This window comes from Misgurnus anguillicaudatus, chromosome 11 (assembly GCF_027580225.2).
Source record: "Misgurnus anguillicaudatus chromosome 11, ASM2758022v2, whole genome shotgun sequence".
Lineage (NCBI taxonomy): Eukaryota > Metazoa > Chordata > Actinopteri > Cypriniformes > Cobitidae > Misgurnus > Misgurnus anguillicaudatus.
Genome location: NC_073347.2, coordinates 7693496 through 7716067, shown reverse-complemented (window position 1 = coordinate 7716067; position 22572 = coordinate 7693496). Strand labels below are relative to the sequence as shown.

At 36.1% G+C, this 22572-nt stretch overlaps 1 protein-coding gene across 1 annotated transcript in view; it reads left to right on the top strand.

Annotated features, from left to right (window-relative positions):
* The window catches only part of micu1 (mitochondrial calcium uptake 1), a 66459-nt gene extending 46002 nt beyond the window's left edge, over window positions 1-20457 (top strand). Inside the window, exons 6-12 of the mRNA XM_055170528.2 lie at window positions 3707-3821; window positions 4971-5053; window positions 8979-9179; window positions 11446-11583; window positions 13243-13351; window positions 16896-16985; window positions 19731-20457. Coding sequence (XP_055026503.2) covers window positions 3707-3821; window positions 4971-5053; window positions 8979-9179; window positions 11446-11583; window positions 13243-13351; window positions 16896-16985; window positions 19731-19894 — 900 coding nt within the window. The 3' untranslated portion in view covers window positions 19895-20457. The remainder of the gene's footprint in view (window positions 1-3706; window positions 3822-4970; window positions 5054-8978; window positions 9180-11445; window positions 11584-13242; window positions 13352-16895; window positions 16986-19730) is intronic.
* Window positions 20458-22572: the final 2115 nt, after the last annotated feature.

Below are 22572 nucleotides of genomic sequence, written 5' to 3'. Positions count from 1 at the left end.
CTCTATCGGATTGCCCTCTATCGGACTGCCCTCTATCAGACTGCTCTCTATCGGACTGCTCTATATCAAACCCCACTTTATCGGACCCCTCTCTATTGGACTGCCCTCTATCAGACTGCTCTTTATTGGACTTATCTCTATATCGGACCCCACTTTATCGGACCCCACTCAATTGGACTGGTCTCTATTGGACTGCTCTCTATCACACTTTTCTGCTCTCAATCGGACTGCTCTCTATCGGACTGCCCTCTATCAGACTGCTCTCTATCGGACTGCTATCAGACTTCTCTCTTTTGGACTGCTCTCTATGGGACTTCTCTTTATTGGACTGCTTTCTGTCAGACTACTCTACTGAGCCAGAGTAAACTACTGGCTTGGAATGAATTATACATCGATTTTAGTCGCTTTTGACAAGGTTGTGGTGTGTACACAAAATATTTCAAAAGCGCAAAGGAAAACTTCCATATTTAGTACAATCTCTGTTGAGTAAATGCATCCTAAAACAGTCTCTCCTGAATGTTTCTGAAGGTGACAATAGGGACACTTTGAGCCCACTGTTCCTTACACACATACTCTTGTCAGCTCTTTTTGCAGCACCTGCTGGCTGTTCAAACCTATTCCCACTTCGACGAGTTTTAAAGCCAGTACAAAAATAACCTATTCACTTTGTCCCTGACACATACACAAAACCCTTTATGCGGACAAATTCACACTGAGAACAGAGCAGCAAAGCAATCGCTTAAACCTTGTACTTGGCAACACAATGCTATGGTGCTAGAGTGTTATGGGTGGCTGCCAGGGTGTTGCTGTGCAGTTGCTAATGGTTTAATTTCACACATTGATATAAAGTTAGAAAGAAGTTTTGAGTAGTTTCTACAGTAGGTCATTGCAAGGTGGTCACTAGGTATGATATTTCAGACTGCAGATATCAAGCTGGTTCCTCAGTGTAAATTAATGGATTTATACTACTGCCATAAAGTACAAAGTCTGATTGCTTAGATTAGGAAATAGCACAACGATACTCACATTATGTATATTAATTCGGCAGACACTTTAACCCAAAGCGATTTAACAGTTTGAAAACAATAAATAGTGTAGTGTCATTCACATGCCATCATCCAAGGCCAAAAACATATGATACAAAAGTACGCAGAATGCTTGACCAACACACAATCCTTTGCACATACTTATATGTGCTGTCTTGATAGATTTACTTTGATTCGTCTGTTATTAAATTATTAATAAACATTGGCATCGGTAGTTGACATGAAAGATATGAACTATAGAAGAACAAGGTTTGCGTTGTTGTCCAGTGTGGCTCCCCCTTGCTGCAGCAGTACGAATACGATATGTTGTTGTGTTAAAAGATTTCACTCGGACACATTTTAGTTTGCATAGCCAGATGTGTTTATGTGCTAGCATGCAGAGTATTTTTCGAAAGAACAAAGTCTCATTTTCAGTGTGTGGTCTACTCATCTCGCAGTAAAGATGGAGACATATCATATTATTGGCTTGCGTCATGTTTCAGTCTGTTAACAAAGAAACAGTGTGTTAAATGTGTGGGATGTCGCATAAATGTATTTGTGTGCTAGCATGTTGAACTCAGGGGCTGGGGTGTAATGAGTGTAATCACAATGGCGTTGGTTGTTTGTGTGTGGCGTGCGATAGGCCTAATTTATAGCATTATGGTCAGGTTGTGTTTTAACCCAATTTTTCTTCCTCTTCACACATTGATGGGATTCCCCTCAGACAGAGGTAACACAATATATCAGCAGACATTGAAGTGTAGCATGCTACGTGTCTGTGTGTATTTCAAAAATGGATTATTGTGATTTTGTGGCACCTGTTTTTCGAAGAAAATACAGGAATTAAACTGCGTTCACTATGAGCCGCTTTCCTTATACTCATAATATGTGAACCAGTTTTTCGCAGAAATATGCAATACAGTGTGATCTTGTGATTTGTGAGGTGAAATATGTGATTTGTTGCAGTTATTGTTTTATTGTTTAGTTTAGATACTTGACTGTGTCTTAAAACCAGGTGAGCTGCCTGCCTAGACAACGTTTTTTGGATTAAATAAACCTAAGATCTCCAAAAATGCTGTTTAGCGGGATAACTTACTTGATTTAGAACACTGTAAAAATTGTTCAACTCAATAAAGAAATGTTAACTGGTTGTCTTGAAATTTTGAGTTCATTCAACTTAGAAAATGAAAAAATGAAACATTTTTACACAACTTCTTTTTACTCAATATTTTTAAGTTGAATTAACTTAACATTTTGGGGCAACCAGGTAGCATACTTTTTTGAGTTGAACAAATAAATCTTTTTTTACAGTGTATGATGGTAATAATGCAATGAAGTTAGGCGCTTAAATTTAACATATATACCGAAATTTTATGTTTACACTGCAAGAAATGACTATCTTGCTTGGTATTTTTGTTTTGTTTTCAGTGCAAGTGTCTAGGAATTTTTGAATTAAGGTGCATTTTCTTGATGAGTAAAATGACCTTGGAAAATAAGTCTAGTTTTTAGACCAATAAATAAATAAATAAAATATATCTGAATTTGAGCTTAAAACAAAAAACAAAACAAAAAATCTGCCAATGGGGTAAGAAAAAAACTTTTTTCTTAAACACTTAATTCAAGAAAATGTTAAGAAAAATGTTCTTACTCCATTGTCAGATTTAATTTATTTATTTTTGTTTGTTTTAATCGCAAATGTTATATATTGTATATTAATTTCATAAAATTGTATATTTTTTGTCTGAAAGCTAGACTTGTTTTCTTGGATCGTTTTTCTTATTAGGAAAATGCATCTTAATTTAAAGGGGACATAAAATGAAAATCTGACTTTATCCATGTTTACGAGCTATGATTGGGTCCCCAGTGCTTCTATCAACCTAGAAAATGTGAAAAAGATCAACCCAGTAACTTAGTTTTGGTAAACCATTCTCTGCAAGCATGTGAAAAATAGGTCATTGAAATTTGGCTCCTCTTGTGATGTCAGTAGGGGATAATACCACCCCTTAATCTGCACTATCCAACCACAGCACTGCCATTTAGTGCAGAGATCAGCTCATTTGCATTTTTTGCTCACACCTGCAAAGTGTCAATTTTAACATGCTACAATAAATTATCTATATGGTATTTTCAGCTAGAACTTCACATATGTACTCTGGGGACACATGAACAAAGACACGATTGCAATATTAAACTTTTTCTGACTTATCGTGCTGCCTTGATTTTTGATGAAATACCGTATCTGGCCCAGATCTTAAAAAAGTCTTGTAAAATGTCTCCTTTAAGAATTTTTAGATATTTGTACTGAAAACAAGACAAAAATAATAAATAAGAAAATATTTTTTTGCAGTGTAGGAAGGCAATCTACATGATTCATATGTTTGAAAATGCCTATACATGTCCAAAAATCATGTCAAGGGGGGCAGCTCACTAGGTTTTGGACATTGATTGTTAACATAACGTTGCCCTCAGGTTTTTTTTCTTCTTCTGTCTCTTTCTTGTATGAGTATGCAGCATTGCATTGCATGAGATGTATGTTCAGTGTTTGTGTTAGCATGCCAGTGCCTCTTTATCTGCTGTTGTGTTCAGACTCTATGTAGTAACAGGACTCTAAAGCTCCAGCGAGTGGTCAGCAGATACAGTACTGACTCTCTTTATCTCTGTTTCTTTGTGGGCACCTGCAGAAGATCTCTCAGGACAGAGAGAAGTTTGCTGATGAGGACAGTATATTCTACACACTGGGAGAATGTGGACTCATCTCCTTCTCAGATTATATCTTCCTCACCACCGTTCTGTCCAGTAAGTGTCCGTCTGCATTTCCAGCCCTGTACGCTTCTCTAAGCTTACGAAATCATTCATTACTGCATCCCAAATCTTGACAGTACTGAATTAGATGAAGTGCCTACTGCTTTATTGTTAAAATATATGTGTACAGTAGGGCTGGGCGATATATATCGGGGGATTCTCATGCATGTTTCATCAGTAAAGCCGGTTCCTTGATTAGTAGTAAATCGCCATCAGCTGCTTTCAGATGGAGAGGCATTTACTACACAGAGCTGTAGTTCACTGACAAGCTGGGCCATATCGCATTAATTATCACGGCCGATACGTCCTCGATAATTAATGCAAAATTACCCGATTGTCAGCGAACTACGGCTCTGTTCTTTTCACCTATTGTTTATTGACGCTATTGGTGTGGATGCATGCTGCACGCAAAATAGTTATTGATGGGGCTGCACAATATATACAATATGCGATATGATAATGCTTTCGTAAAATCATATTAAATTATTTAATTTTTTTTTAACTTAAAGTTATGTAACGACATACGTTTCACATTCTTTTTAGGGAAAAGAAAGCATCACTCTTTTTGTCTCCAGTTTTTTTGCTGACTTAAAACTTTAACTATACGTAATTTTTTTGAAGAATAAAATTATACATTTATTGCAAATCATTGCAACATGCACATTTGCAATATTTCGCTTATTCCGACGTATCGTACTGCCTTGGTTTTTGACGAAAGGCTGTATTCGTCCTAGTTATTTAACAATATTTCACAATATTGCCTTATAAATGTACATTTTACTATAGTAACAGTAATGTTTATCAGAATATTATATTTTGAAAGGAAACCTGTTAATTAAAGTTTACGCTACTGTTCATCTAGTTACTGAAACCGTAGTTACATTCATCTGACCTTGAGAAGAAACATGTCTGTTTCATCTGTGATAATATGCTTTTACAACATGGTAATGGTTTAACACAAAAACTTTGTTGGCATTTTAAGGGTTTAAAGAGTCTTTTTAAGAAACTTCCACTCAAATCTTTTTTTGTTTCAAAAAAAGATCCAGAGAGAGCAATTATTTACAAGTTAAAGTGAGTGCCGTCATACCCTTGGGTTGCATTTGTGCCGCCGATAACATTTATTCCTGCTTTATCTCCCTGCAGCTCCTCAGAGGAACTTTGAAATCGCCTTCAAGATGTTTGACTTGAATGGAGATGGAGAGGTCGACCTTGAGGAGTTTGAACAGGTATGTGAACACCAACAACTTAAAAGCCATTGTTTTAGCGTTAGAATGAGGCAAATAGTGCAAGGTTTTACTGAAGTTGTCTCTCATGCTCACACTCCAAGTAAAATATCAGATATGAGTAAAATATCAGAAGTAGACATTATTAGAAATATAACTCAAAACATATTGTGTTCAGTGACACATTTGCCCCATGTTGCAGGTAAACTGTGTTATTATTATATATATAAGATTACTGAATATTTATTTATTTATTTATTTATTTATTTATTTATTTATTTATTTATTTATTTATTTATTTATTTATTTATTTATTTATTTATTTATTTATTTATTTATTTATTTATTTATTTATTTATTTATTTATTTATTTATTTTTAGGGCTGTCAAATGATTAATTGCTATTAATTGTTTGCTAGCCCTACTTTTTAAAATATGAACATAATGTAATATAAAAAAGTGTGTTCTATTTACTAATTACAGTTCTCTTACAAAGTGTTGTTTTATTGCACATTATTTGCATGTTGATTATGTTTTAATGCAGTAGTGACTTTGACTTTGTAGTGATATTGGTAATATTGTGTTCTGAATTTTAAGGCAACACATTAGTAAAGCCCCTGGAAACATATGATACGCTTCGTTCATTGACACCCACCCTCCTGTAATTATTTTGCCTATTTGTGTTTTGTTTTCATCTTTGTTAGTTAATCCAGTTTGCCTCTCAGGCTACATTTACCTTTTTGTACAAAGTCATTGAATGTCAGTTATCTGATAAAAGTCTTTCTCTTTCAAAACACATTATGAGTACATACAATGCCTTTTGGCAAATGCACTGTATTTGTTTAACGGAGTAAACATAGTTCATTCGCATCAAAGAGAATATGTTACTTAGGTATCTGTGGACCACCAGTAGTCTAAGCTCTAGAGAGATTATGGTTATTATTGTTAAAGTACTGAATGGTTCTTGAAACAGTTGAAAAATAGCCAATATAGACGGTTTCAGCAGCAACAACATAAACAAGCAACTTTCGTGGAAAACACGTAACTTCCGGTAAACTCCGCTAACAATAACTAACAACAAAATCTGTTTATAGTAAACAAGACGTAAAATAAACAACACGTAGATTACCTAGGAAACAAAACATTTGTTATTTTCAGTTTCAGCAACTAGTCAGACCATTAAACAAACAAAAGTTCGGACCAAACGCGTAATCGCGTCACTGCACGTGCGTCCCATGAAACGGTCTAAACTAAAACCTGTGATGATGGCACACTGTACAGTACTACTACAAATACTACAAACAAATGATTACAAACCAGTTAACTAATTACTTAAATACAGTCGTGGAAATAAAGAGTCACGATTATATGCAGTTTTTCTAAATACTGGGATAGTTCACCCAAAAATGAAAATTCAGGCATCATTTTCTCACTCCCCTAGTATTTCAAACTTTTTTTCTGATGAACCCGAAGTAAGATATTTTGAGGAATGTTTACCTAAAACGATCATGGGCCCCATTCACTTATTTAGTAGGAGAAAAGAATACTGTGGAAGTGAATGGGGCCCATGAACAGTTTGGTTACAAACATTCCTCAAAATATCTTACTTCGGGTTAAAGAGGACATATCATGAAAATTCAATGACTTTTTCCATGTTTAACCTCTCGACGCGCACTAGCTTGGTGGCGGAAAGACGTCAGTTTTTATTTAACGCTGCTAACAATATCTATATAGCCTACTGTCTACAAACATTAATAATATTAACATTACTATACATCGTTTTAAAGGTCTACGGGTTTAGCATCAGTGTATGGTCTCTGTTTTGAGATACAGATGCTCTAGCATCATAAATATAGTATTTTGTTACAGAAGTCCAGATGACAACATACAAAATATAAACGGGACTCCTTACCTTTGTGTTGATATAACGATCACGAATCGAATCCAGTCTGTTTCAGATGTGTGATAACCCATAAAAACTCTCCAATAAAATACATCCAATGACCATTTTTTTCCACAAATGCGTATAATCCGTGAAATATAGATATATTGTCCTTTGTTTACGTCAGATTTCACATGAACGTCTTGTAATAGAATATAATATACAATCTGAGGACTATTTACATCGTAACACTTGTACACTCGCGTTCAAAACCAAGTTTTCTAAAAGTAGGCGGGAGTATAATACATAATATCCAAACAGCGCTGTCAAATATCGTGATGTCATCTGACTCGCTCGTTCTTCCAATGACTTTATGGAAAATATTGAGTGTAGCCAATTAGATAACGAATCCAACGATCTTTGTGTGACGTTTTATTTCCTGGTGTGGAAACAGCATTTTATACGCTTACATAAGGATAAATAATAAGAAGAACGAACATGTATGCATGTAAACAAAAGACTTTTATTTTGGGGCTGACTGGCACTTAGAAAAGGCACTAGTCTTACAAAAACCCTTGCAAGAACCTCATATTTGGGCCTATTGACCTCAAACGTAAAATATAACTTCTTTAGACTTGTGGCTTTGGCATCATTGCATTTCTAGGTTTCACACACATATTTATCATTAAGATTTTTAGTATTATTTAAAATAATTTTGAAACCTGGACAATGAAGCTCATAGTGTCTAATGCTCATCCTCTAAATGGTTTAGTAAAAACAGCCCTTTTAGTGAAAGTAGGTCTTTTCATGGTTTGGGCCAGAGTGGGGGTGCTTTTCAAGAGGTTAAGTGCTATAAATGGGTCCCCAGCGCTTCTATCAACCTAGAAAATGTGAAAAAGATCAACCCAGTAACTTACCATTCTCTGCAAGCATGTGAAAAATATGTCATTGAAATATGGCTCCCCTTGTGATGTCAGAAGGGGATAATACCGCCCCTTAATCTGCACTATCCAACCACGGCACTGCCATTTGGTGCAGAGATCAACTCATTTGCATTTTAAAGGACACACACAAAAACGGTACATTTTTGCTCGTACCTACAAAGTTATAATAAATAATCTATATGATATTTTGAGCTAAAACTTCACATATGTACTCTGGGGACATCGAAGATTTATTTGACATCTTAAAAAGTCTTGTGAAATGTCCCCTTTTAAAAAAATAGAACTATCCCTTTAAGTAAATGAACATTTTTGTTTCATTCTGAACTACTGACAACATTTCTGCCAAAATTCCTAATAAAAATCATGTTTTTATTTGCATTTCAGATGTGTATACATCTCAATTAAACAAAATGACCCTTATGACTGGTCAGGGTTACAAATATTGATATCATATATGTACAGTTGCAGATTTCAGTAGCATCATGTAGATTGAGAATCAGTAGTTTGATCTTTCATTAAATAGCTGGATTTATGGAGTCTGTGATTTATTGATGCTTTTCTTTAGCTGCCGTCCCAGAACCCCACATAAATCACCGTTTAACAATCCACTGCCCTTATTCCCAGAGAACTGGAGGAGCTAAATGTCCTTGATGTTTCCAGACAGTGACCCTGTTCCTACTGAACCTACCTCCCTCCCTGGACACTTCAACATTTTAGACATTAACCTGCAGGACACCTTGAGTTTCTCTTAAGAGCATTTCTATTGTGAATACTGCATTCAGAAATTGCTTTTGTTATAGGAATATGTTAAAAGTCATGCGCCGTTTAAATGTTAAATGATTCGTAAAAATATACATATCAGCAAAGGCCTTCTGTCTTATCCTACGCTTGCTTTTTATCTCTTCCTTCAGTTTTTCTTTCTCTTTTTTCAGACCTACTTCATTTTTATTGGTTTTATCTTCTTCTTATAAAGTGCTGCAGTCTTGACAGAGTTTTATAGGTCAAAACCCAGAAAGATATTGGGTGTTGCATTGTCCCCTAGCTGTGCTCAATCGTTTTATATCTTTGGCACTACATAAATGTAAGGATTTTTTTTCTCCAGGTTCAGAGCATCATTCGTTCTCAGACCAGTATGGGAATGAGGCACAGAGATCGCTCCACCACAGGAAACACCCTGAAGACCGGAGGCTGCAGTTCAGCTCTCACCACATACTTTTTTGGTGCTGATCTAAAGGGCAAACTCACCATCAGCAGTTTCTTGGAGTTCCAGAGGAAATTACAGCATGACGTGCTAAAACTTGAGGTACGGTACAGACAGCCGACTGGACAAGACAATAAATAAAGGTCAAATTTCACCGATCAAAGTTCGGTCGCAGGGGACGTTGAGCATCATTTATTCGTGCAGTCTCTTTCTGTACAGAATACTCTGTGCTTTTACAGGACATTAATCCTAATTTAGTGATTTAACGACAGAGAGAAACCGTGCTGTGGCTCTACCGTGGTAGAGTGATGGTTTCAAATGGTAATATATTCAGAATCAATCTTTTGAGACATTTTCAATAAATTTGTGTGAATCAGTATTACTTATAAACCATCCTTATCCTATAATCACAGTAATGGAAAAGTCTAGAAACCTTGCATATCATTATTTCCCACCCTGCATATTGGTCAGTGGCTACTTTGAAGAATACTATGGTACATAGTACCATAGTTTTTGGTACCAAGAAAGGAATGGCTGGACACGAAAGGGTTAATAAATCCTGAGGGCTTTGACAGCAGTGTGGGGTAATGTCCTCTGTCGCTGTCACCTTCAGATCTCTCTCTATTTATCTCATGAGAGATGTTTGCTGAGACAGCAGCTATGGTCTGTCTTTCTCCTGGCATATATTCCTCAATCTTTCACCCCTGTTATCTGCTAACAGCCCCCGGTCACAGGACACGCTCAGCACTTTTTTTCTCGGTTTTGGCCTTCCGTCCATACTGAGACAACGGTAATGTCAACGAAAATGAAGCTTTTTTGGAAGATGTTGTCATGTTGACATTTAGAGTTTTTTAGCCTAAGGCATTGGTTCTCAAACTGCACCATCTTGCGCCCCCAGTTTGAGAACCACTGGCCTAAAGGAAGATGCTGGACGCAGTTGTTTTGGCTGCTGTGCAGTGGAATTGCATTGTTAATGTCAGATTGTACATACAGATTGCATTTCAAAACGGTGGAAAGTGAATAAACGTGTGACTTAAAGGGACAATGCACTTTTTTTTAAAATATGCTAATTTTCCAGCTCCCCTAGAGTTAAACATTTGATTTTTATCGTTTTGGAATCCATTCAGCTGATCTCAGGGTCTGGCGCTAGCACTTTTAGCATAGCTTAGCATAATCCATTGAATCTGATTAGACCATTAGCATCGTGCTAAAACAATAACCAAAGAGTTTCAGTATTTTTCCTATTTAAAACTTGACTCTTCTCATTCTGGTGTAATAATCAAGGACTTTGCTGCTGTAACATGGCTGCAGGAGGCACAATGCCCGAAAATAGTCCTCTGCTATTGAAAGTTACCAAGGGACTACTTTCGGGCGCTGCGTAATATCATTGCACCTCCTGCAGCCATGCTACAGCAGCAAAGTCCTTGATTATTACGCCAGAATGAGAGTATAGTTCCTAGACATATCTGACTAGAAAATCACAACTTTTAATTTTCTGTCGGTCTTAGTACACGATGTAACTACAGAAGAGTCAACTTTTAAATAGGAAAAATAACAAAACTCTTTGGTTATTTTTTAGCGTGATGCTAATGGTCTAATCAGATTCAATGGATTATGCTAAGCCATGCCAAAAGTGCCAGCGCCAGACCCGGAGATCGGCCGAATAAATTCCAAAACGGCAAAAATCAAACGTTTAACTCCAGAGGAGCTGGAAAACCTGCACACTTTCAAAAAAGTGGAGTGTCCCTTTAAATGTTGAAGCGTCTTATGTTTTAGCCCCGTTCAGACCGCCAGTGACTTTCACGCTGTGTCGCCCCGTCTCTTTCAGTGAAGAGTCCATTATACTTCTGCGTAGGAAGTTAAACTATTCGTAACTTTGACACGCCCACTTCCTGTCGCCATTTGAAGCTTCCATTGAAATGAATGGGATGGTGTCGCTCTGCCACTGCTAAACGCTGGCGGTCTGAACGGGGCTTTACTTATGCACAGAGATGTAAGCATTTTCAGATGTTTTAATCTGGATGAGGAACTTTTTTCTACGAATTGCTACGATATAGCGTTTTCCATACGATGGGTGCTGTACCTACAAACCTACAAAATTACAACAGAGCAGAATATGTTGTTTAAAAGCTGTAAATGATACGTTTCAGTGATCGTTGAGTTGATTTTGGGTGAACCGTCTCTTTAATTGACTCTAATTCCTCTGATGCTTTTTAAGCAGAGAACCATTGGATTTTTGCTGTCAGATACTTTAAATCCAAGACTTGGCAGAGTCATGTCCACATTTAAGTATTCAGTCCAGCATGCACTGTGAATTATATTGAGCTGCTGATGCTAATTTTTTGCCCTCTCTGTATGTGTGTCCTAGTTTGAAAGGAACGACCCGGTGGACGGCAGAATCTCCGAGAAACAGTTTGGAGGAATGCTGCTGGCCTACAGTGGAGTTCAGTCCCGTAAACTCAAACTGATGCAGAAGAACCTCAAACGAATGTTCAAGGACGCTCAGGTGGGCACACAGCCAGTCTGAAGATGATGTGTGTGTATGCGTGTAAAAGAGAGTGTGTTAACATTCAACATTCATCAAGGGATGGTTACAAGCCTTATTCAGTCCGCCACCATGTTGATTTCAAACCGAGGCTGTGAGGGATGAAGCATGGTGGCAGACTGAATAAGGCCTATACAGTGCATACTTCACATCCAGCTATATGAACAATACTTGAACCCTCACTGATGCAAATTGAATGAAAACATAGAAACCAATTGTAAAGAAAAATGTCACAACCCGTGGAACAGATCTGTTTCAGGTGAATTAATGTACGAAAACCTCTTCAGTTACATTTACATGCAAAAGTGCCAAAGTCAAGCCGGTATTTATTGTTTGGTCACATGAACCAAAAACAATTGTGAAAAGCGCCATACAAATAAAATTGAATTGAATGCACAGCTCAGTTTAGCTCAAGTCAACTAAAATCATTCAATTTATTATTAACTCTTTCTCCACCTTTAATGAGTTATCTCGTCAATTAAGAGAAAACGCTTCCCTGCCAATGACATTAATCTGTATTTCCACTATTATCCACTAGATGGCGCCCCTTTACAACTTATAAAACACTAAAGCATCTACTGATCCAAAAACAGTAAAAACACTGTATTTTTTGATCATCGTCCTGAATCTGATCTTTAAAAAAAGTCTTTACCAAAATGCAATTATTTCAGCTATTTGCTCAAAATTTGGTATTTTTTGAAAAAACTTACCTATTTGCACTGCAAAAAATGACTTTCTTACTTAGCATTTTTCTCTTGTTTTCAGTAGAAATATCTAAAAAAAATTCTTAAATAAGGATGTATTTTCTTGATAAGCAAAACAAGCTAAGAAAATAAGTCTGGTTTATGGACAAAAATATACAATTTAAGTGAATTTGTGAATTTGTTTCTTAAACACTTAATTCAAGCTAAATTTTCTCACCCTATTGGCAGATATTTTTGCAAAATTTACTTAAATTGTATAGTTTTTATCTAAAAACTAGACTTATTTTTTAGGTAATTTTGCTCATAAAGAAAAAACATCTTGATTTAAGAATTTTTAGATATTTTTACTGAAAACAAGACAAAAATACTAAGTGAGAAAGTCATTTTTTGCACTGCGAGAGGTAATAAAAGACAACAAATGAAGATGGGATGATTTTTTTTGCAAGCAGAGGGTCTGTTCTTTCATTTGATATATTGTATGTTTATATATTTATAGAAGAACATTTTCAGAAGGCTTTTGTGAAAATCATAGATTGTTGGTGCTGGCAAATAAAAATAATGTGTGCAGGGAAAGAGTTTAATATATATAAAAATAGTTTATATTAAAAGAGAAATAATGAAGATGAGATAACTACAGCGTTCTTCAATATGAAAACACTTCTTTTAATAGAAAAATGCTCTTTTTGTAATCATGCTTGTTAAAAAGATATTAAAACTACATTCACAAGCTCATTGCAGACACAGCATGTTTTAGGCAGCTTTATTGAGAGCTAATCATCTCTCTCTCTCTCTCTCTCTCTCTCTCTCTCTCTCTCTCTCTCTCTCTCTCTCTCTCTCTCTCGTAAAAGAGTTCAACTAAATGAATTGCTCTAGTTAATAGGAAGTGGTTTGGCTTACTTTGTCTCTGTCGTATTAGGGTATTACGTTTGAAGAAGTGGAGAACTTCTTTACCTTCCTGAAGAACGTGAATGATGTTGACACTGCTTTGAGTTTCTATCACATGGCAGGAGCATCTATAGATAAAGGTACGAACACAAATACATATATAACTCTGATGCAGTATCATATAGATCACCTACAGGCTCTTTAAAGACCATGACCATGCAAATCCTTCACTTTAAAACCAAAACTGACCATAAGGGTTGCAGTAATATTAGGAAAATAGAGAAGATACACGTAGTTTACTGTACTGCAGTATGTTGTATATTGATTGTGAAAAGGGGTTTGCCTTAAATCTTTTTCACAGTGGTTGGTTATATTACTTCCCTGTACATCACAGCAGATTTAAAAGGTTTGCAATGTCATACTCCAGGCAATGTGTTATTCAAGTTTAAGTTTATATTATTGATAATATCCCTCTTAAAAATCTCTAGTTCATTCTGGCTAAGAAATATGAAGGCAAAATGATGCTATATAAAGTGTGCATACACAGCATTGGATCAAAAGGGACACATTCAACCCGTAGTCATTTAATTTATGCTGGGTTGTTGGGTCGAATATAAACATTTTCTGGGTTCATGTAACCCAACGGCTGGGTTTAAATTTGTATGAACTGAGTTAAGGTGTAAATTGTTTTATTTTACGCTTACACCTTTATGTACATTTTTACAAATCTCATTTTTTGTGCACCTGCATAAAGTAACAGGAACCAAGTGAGTTTTTCCAAATCTTTTTTTTATCTGATGAACACAAAAGACTTGATTGGAACCATTGACTTCCATAGTAGGAAACACAAATATGACAGAATTCAATGGGTACCATGCTTACCATCATTTATCAAAATATCTTCCTCATCATTTATCACAATACTGCCATAATATTTGTTTTCCTACTATGGAAGTCAATGGTTACAATCAGCTGTGTGCTTACTAGGGGTGTCCTCGACTAAGGCTTTACATATTCGAATCAGAATTGTCACATCTTTCTATAGTCGACCGATAGCCGAATCATCTATGTGTGTGTGCATGGGTTTGGGAGGTACAAATGGGTAACTTTTATTTTCTTTCACAAGCAGCACACAGAAACAACTTTCTGATAAAGTGACCAAAACTGTCTTTGAAGTGATGAACGAAGACAAAACTGATGATGCATTTATATATATATATATTTTTTTTTAGGGTAAAATGTAAGGCAACATAAACATTTGTTTAATCATTCCTTATAACATTTTAAAGTCACGATCTACAGAACATCACACAAAGATATAACAAAAAAAAACATTTTGATAACTAAACCTAAAGAAATAACAAATGTGATCCTGCCTTGGAAACCCCGTCTACAATTTAGTGTTTTTATTTAATTTGTAGATTTAGCCGTCAAAGCAGTCATGACCACAAAAACGACAAATGACATATAATTTGTTACTTTAAATGATAAAAACGAAGCTTTATATACAATTCATTAAACGTTAATTTATAACAAGAAAAACACTGAAATTAATGATTTTATAGACACTGCGCATTATTATTTAGCACAGAAATACCTGCTTGCTTACTTTGACTTTGATCATCTCTATTCACTTTAGGTACAGAAACACCTGATGATTCTTATATTATTTATTTCAGGAATCTCTTTTCTATCATTTGAAAGTGAACCCCGACCATAAAATTAAAATCACAAGAAAGATCAGGCATAAATATAGGCATAAATATAGGTTTGGTGCAGATATTTTCCGTGTCATCACCGAAATTAAAAGAAATGGCTTACCTGTTTTGTAGTTTAACTTTTGACAAGATAACCACTCTGTTTTAAATACATTTTAAAACTTAAACCCTTCGAAAGCAATCCAAAATTGACTTAAATTAGATCAGAATTTATGTTTAAAATAAATGTTTTTTTTTTTTAAATAAAAAAGATCAGTAGTAACAAGGTGCAGAACAAATATGTGCAAAATGCCTGAAGTGCACAGAAACAAAACACAAGCCAAATAGATAAATCAGATAACCCAGAGTGATTTATAAATAAAATAAAATAAAGAAATAATTAAAAGAACGAAAGTATAGCCAGAATTGCCAGCTTTGTCTTTTAAATGTAGAGACAAAGAGGCAATGTTTTATTAACATAGAAACCTCTTATGGACATGTAGCCCGGTCACAGGGATTTATTAACGCATTTTAAAAATATTTATTAAAAGCTGCTACTTCACATATTATATGTGAAATCAGATAATGTGCACCCATATACAGCCAAAATTAAATGATCCTCATTTCATAACACATCTGCGACATTCGACTGTGAGATTGGTAGTCGAATCAGGCTTCTCCTATCAATGCATTGAATCTTTGACTATTCGGGGTCACCCCTAGTGCTGTCATTTATCAAAATATCTTCTTTTGTGTTCATCAGAAAAAAGAAATGCATACAAGTTTAAAATAACACAAGGATGAGAAAATGATGACACAATTTTCATTTTTGAGTGACCTGTCCCTTTAATATCACATAAAAATAGTTGGTTTCTGCTTTTTGGTCAGAATAAGCTACTAAGTCCAGATTTGATGCCGGGTCAATAGTGGTTTTGCTATATATTGCATTGAAGCAATTCTCAGTTCCAATTTCCATTCTGCATCCCCTAATTCTTCTCTGTCCCCCCCTCCTACCATCATCAGAGGCGCTGTGCTGTTAAACACACCGCCTGCTTCCTATTTCACTGCAGCTGGCTCTTTTCCCAGCAGTGCTTTAATAATCTTCTTCACTTTTCCTATACACACACATATTCTCTCTCATCTTTAATCGTCCTTGTCTCAATATTCACCGTCCTGCACTCAGCCCTACGCAAGCTAAAATCTCTGCACTGGATCGCAGCCTGCTTACAATTTACATTTGCTTTAAATGTGCAGAGATGGCTAGATTTGAACAAAGTCTGTGGAAACTGTAAGTGGTGTTTGCCTTTGCAAAACTTGAGTGCTTTTATTGCATTGCTATTCATGCCATGGTGTTTGCTAGAGAGCAAGATGCTTTTAAAGATGTTAGTCAGTTAATACAGCGAATTGGATTTCTGAACATACAAAAGTCCATACAATGGTCAGTGGACGCCCACATCAAAATGCATTAGTTTTGCAAGCCGTTGCAGTAAGTCTGTGATGCCGCGTGCACATTGAAATTCGCTGCATTCTCCTCCACAGCTGTGGCTTATCTCATACTCCTGCTATGGGTTTGTTCAATTCCCAACTATAAAGTTGAGCAGTAATATTAAAGTTTGCTTTTGCAAACACCACTTCAATAAATTTAAAGTACTGCAGTGCTTTGGTCTCTCAGCACCCCATAACATCACAGTTGTGATCCACACAGGGCTTCATCCACCACCACCACCACAATGTAGCTCAGTGTCTCTGATCTTCACCTGATCCTATAAAGACAACACTTTCTCACTTCTGCTGTCTTCCGATCTGGATGGAAGCGGGCTGATGTCTGCGTTCCTGTTCTCTCTTTCTTTTCTTTCCTTATCTGGTGAAATGTCCTGAGCAGGGATTGAATGCCCTGTATTGATCTAGTCCAGCAGAAAGGACAGAAATCTGATCCTTCTTCATTTATCTTTAAAGGTTTAATCATTCTTTCATTCTGTATCTTTAGCCACCATGAAGCAGGTTGCACGCACCGTGGCCAAAGTAGAGCTGTCGGACCATGTGTGTGACGTGGTGTTTGCGCTCTTCGACTGTGACGGTGAGTGTTTATATGAGACACTTCCTTTAAGGGAGATCATAATGTGCTTAATATTTTAATCTGCTGCACCAAACTTATAATAATAAGTATAGCACATTATAGCTGATCACCAAGGCATTATTAAATCAAAATGTTATTTAAAGGGGACAGAGAATGAAAAACCATTTTTACCTTGTCTTTGTTGAATAATGGTAGTCTACCCACATTCACAAACATACAAAAAGTGCTAAACATGCTAAACATCTCAGTCTCATAGAAATTCCTCTTTTAGAAATGTCAGCCAGAAAACAGCCCAATCTGAAAAACTGATGCTTATGACATCACAGGCATCTAACTGCCCCTCCACTTTAAAATAATTGGCTACATTTTTTGAGTGGCAGAAAAGTCAGCCAATCAGTAATGAGATTGCAAGTTAAGCCAGTAGGGGGAGCCAAATAGGTGCAAAACCACTTGTTTAAAATCCCCATCCTAATAGAGCTACCTCAGAGAGGTTTTTAGGAAGCTTCTAAGGCATTACAGACCCAAACAAAAAAATGTTTGTCTACATGTCACATCACAGAACAAGGATAAATACTCCGTTCAACCATTCTATGTCACCTTTAAGTGTAACAGTATTGGTTAGAGATCAAACTAGACGTCGTTTTACATATTTTTTTGGTAGAGATAGATGACATCACAAAAATGTGCACAGTACCAAGCCCTTTACTAATGACTGTACTGAGCTGTGACGGTGGTACAGTAGTGGCCAAAAGTGATTTGAGCAATTGACATCTTTATACACTGTCAAAAATGAAGGTACAAAAGCTGTCACTGGGGCAGTACCCTTTTAAAAACATCCTACTGTATGTACCATTTAGGTACAAATATGTATCTTTGAACTACACTGCAAAAAAATGATTTTCAAGAAAAAAATTCTTAGTATTTTTGTCTTGTTTTCAGTAAAAATATAAAAAATTCTTAAATTAAGATGCTTTTTCTTGATGAGCAAAATGACCCAAGAAAATAAGTCTAGTTTCTAGACCAAAAATATCAAATGTAATATATTTTTTGCATAAAACAAGCAAGAAAATCTGCCAAAAAATTTTCTTGAATTTTTCTTGAATTTAGTGTTAAAAAAAAGTTTCAAGATTTTTTTCCTTACCCCATTGGCAGATTTTTTTTGCTTGTTTTATGCACAAAATCACTTAAATTTGATATTTTTTGACTTATTTTCTTGGTTGTTTTGCTCTTAGCATCTTGATTTAAGAATTTGTGGATGTTTTTACTGAAAACAAGACAAAAATACTAAGACTTTTTTTAATTGAAAATAATTTTTTGCAATGTACCAATATGTAAGGGTGTCACGATTTTGATTTTGAATTGAAATCGATCGAAATTAAGTCACAACCTCGAACTTCGAATAAAAAAATGGAATTGTCGATGCTGCCACGCCCCCATGCCACATCCAGTATTGACAGTACAAATCTTATTGTGAGGTTATGATGTAACATTATGATAGACTGTACAGTACCAAACTCTATTAGTAAGTGTCTTAAAATGACCATTTGCATAATGTTATATTGCAGTACAATACCTCTTGATGTGCATTATATCGTCCGCAGGAAGACGCGCTGATTAGTCTACACACCAATCTTTTGATCGATAAAATAGGATATGATTTTCAAAGGGTTACGAATCAAAACAAATCACCCGTCGTGTAAAACAAAAGCAAGATCAGCATCTCTGTTTAGATAAATCTTGTCGCGAAGCTCTCTCCATCCAGATAATGCAACATCGATATTGATCCTCATTCTTTCTCTCGTCTTGTTCCAAACTATTCTTGGGTCGTTTGGTTGGCCCGTAGGCTACGCTAACCAGCGGCAGACGGTAAAGAGTACTCCATAGTCCATAAGCAAGCGCGTAGCCCAACAGGCGCTATCGCATAGTTCCGCATTTGTACACGAAACTGTTGTCTTGTGCTTTTTACGTCAGTAAAGGCGGTAACAAAGGTTAACGTGGATATTAACGTCATTGACAGGAGACTGCACTGCCCCGTGTCACTGTTTAGAATGGGTAGGTAGTTGAAAACATTATTGTAAGTAATCAGCTTAACAAAATATATAACACTGGCCTAGTCATTTTTGGATATTTTACTGCAATTATCTTATAAATTGCACCTTTAAAGGCAAATATTGTATAAATATCCCCAGACAATACATTTGGTCACTACTATATAACTCTGTTTCTACTTTTTAGAGTACTACAAAAAAATCATGCACCAAAATATCCTTTAAATATCTGCCATGGCAATTGCCTACAATTCTTCATATTCTACTAGGGAGAAAATATATTGATGGAAAGTGCTGTGGATATATCTGTGCCTTTTGCAAGCATAATGCGCTAAATTGTAGGAATGAATTGATGTCATAGACGTCTTTAATCTTCCACTTACATTTTCTTCTGTATGACATAATATTTTATTGATCTATTTGCCAGACCCACCTATCCAAAATGACTTGCAGTGCATTCAAATTAAACATTTTATGACTATTTACATTCTCCAGAAATGAAGCCCATCATTCTCTGGCATTGTTAGCGCTACGCTTTTCCAGTTGATCTATAGGAAAGCTTTGGTATCAGAGAATTGAAATAAGCAGCTTTCAGAAGTCATCCCTGCTTTGAATTCTGCTGTGTGTTTCTCTGCAGATGTGCTCGATTGCTTTGCACTGTTGGTGATAAGTAACCGTCACGTTCTTCACTTTTTAGGTAATGGGGAGCTGAGTAACAAGGAATTCATTGCCATCATGAAACAGAGGCTAATGCGAGGCTTGGAGAAGCCCAAGGACATGGGTTTTACCCGGCTGGTGCGCGCCATGTTGAAGTGCGCCCAGGACACCGCCTGGGACTTTGCCATGCCGAAACAGCAGTAACACTCAGGGAGCCGTGCTCTGCTATTCCGCTCCGTATGGAGTTTCATTAATCATTAAGGAATGAACTCATTAAGATGCTACAAATAATGCATCTGGGACTTGTGTGCCATGTCTAAGATACCCACCGCAAACTATAAAGCAAGTTTGGTTAACTGGTATTTATTTATTATTGTTAACTAGCTCTGGAGTCATAATTCTACATACACTAGACTGTGGCATGTGCCATCGTATTGGCAAGAGGGTCACGAAATCAAAATCAAATGCATGCACGGTAGCCAGTGCTGAATTGACGGCGCTATGAGTTCTCATCCTCGAGGGTGTTGGTGAATATTAAGACTTGTTTCATATTACTCAGCTTGTATTTAAGAAACACTCGCTGTCACTAAGCAAAAAAACAGTTACCTTGTAAGAAAATTTTTATTTTACAATGCTTTATTAACAACTTCTAACAAGCAGTTTTCATTGTACTTTGAAATGCATTAATAATCCGATTCTGACTAATGAATGACTTTATAAGTGATGCTGAAAGTATAATATTAATAAAAGATTTTTATGCTACTGAAGTCTGTGATGTAAGTATGCGTTCATTATTTAATATAGGGAAGTATTGATGATAGAAACCAATGCAAAATTTTATAATTTACTACAGCAATTATTATATTTACTAATAATAATAATCAGAATAAACTAATAATTTGCCTCAAACTAATGCAGATTATTAGCATTAGGTTATTAACATTCAGTTAATGTTATGCAAGTCAGGAAATTGAATCATGGGTTCAAACCACTGATCTATATAAATGACTGGATTACGCATAGAACGCTTGACGTAACTGCGTGAGGTGAAGCCAGCGCAGAGTTCGAGCCGCCATCTTGGTATACCCAACCTGCAGAGGGCGTCATTGACTTCCATTCAAAATCATGATCAAAATGTATCCCCTTTAACAGCGTATCAGTTACACAAGGTTAATTTTTAGGATATGTGTACGTAAATTGTTTGTTAATTCTGGTGTTATTTGCAATGTTTATGTTTTAATCGGGCAGGATAATGGATTTATAAAAAACCGTTAAGGTGAGTGTGTCTGTTGCATTTGTTAATGACACGGGTATTAATAAAGTTTTTTTTGACATTCAGCTACACGGTGACGGTCAGCGTTGTTTCTCTAAATAAGTTTAGGTAACTTGTATGTTTAGATAACATAATTACAAAACTAGCAAATTATTGCATGCACATACGGTACAAAGTATGATTATTTATTTAGATTTCAGAATGAGCACGTTTATTGTCATGAATACTAAATATGCTGCGGTCTGTCTGCTGATCTGATACTGTAATGAAGATGAATGTATAATAACTGTTTAAAACGCAAAATGTACAACTTTCAGTAAATAACTATTTACATGCTTTGGACGTTTGTGTTGTAATAATGTACAGGGTAACTTCACATATAAAAACGAAGACGAGTAAAGTGATGTTTTATCATTAAAATCTGACAACGTCCATTGATTTAATAGAACGTTTGGGTATACCAACATGGCGGCGCGGTGGATTCACAAGTGTGACGTCATGCGCAATCCAGTCATTTATATAGATCAGTGGTTCAAACCCATACTTAAAAAATGTATACCTTGTAATGCATTTTAAGTTGCTTTGGATAACAGCATCTGCAAAAATGCGTAAATGTAAAAGAAGAGCTCAGATGCAAAAGCCGATATATGCCATCTCCGTCAACAATAAGATTTACTGAATGCTCTGTGCATGTATTATATATTCATCAAATACCTTCGCTTCAAATGTGCTTAATCCCGGCCTCAGTCAGGCCATTTAGAAATACCGCTTTGATATCAGAATCTACTAAACGTCACATTGACTTTGTGCACTTGTCTTCAGTCTGTGTGCACAGATAATGAATTTGATGAATGACGATGTGCAAACGATCGTGGATCATGTTTAAACTTGTGTCCACTGTGAGTACCTGAGTACAATAATCTGTATGTGGCAGTTACTTGCATCACAGCGCCCCCTAATGTGTGGACTTTGACATTACTTGTGCTGTTTCTTGTTGCATCTTCAGTGATTTTGCAACTGTTTAATATGTCTGTGGATTTTTTAAAGTGGAAGTTTTTGTCACAACAATTGTGTGCACTTAGAGGGGTTTGCAGCTAAAGACATTTAAGTTTGTTAAGGAGGCGCGATGATATTACACAGCAGCCGAAAATAGTCCCCTCAGTAACTTTCAATGGCAGGGGACTATTTTCGGGCATTTTCGGTATTTCTAGCTGATGTGATCCTAATGATCTGAGTGATCTGTTGGCTTTATAATCAATGAGCATATCAGCAATGTATTGAGGTCCTAGTCCACTGAGTGATTTATATACCATTAATAATACTTTAAAATCAATCCTAAATGTAACTGGTAGCCAGTGTAGCGACCTGAGGACTGGTGTGATATGTTCATGTGATATGTTTACAGACACTTTTAAAAGTTTTGGTGTGCACAACCCCTTAAAGATTAATGAATTATTTGCACGCATTAACGCTGACAGCTGTAAGGGGGCATGCACAGCACACCAAAGCTTTTACGCCGTGTCCTGCGCATGTTTTCAATTGATTCCAATGGAAAATTTTTAGTTTTTCAATTAAGCCGGCGCTCGGCAGTTTTTCGGTGCTGAGCGTC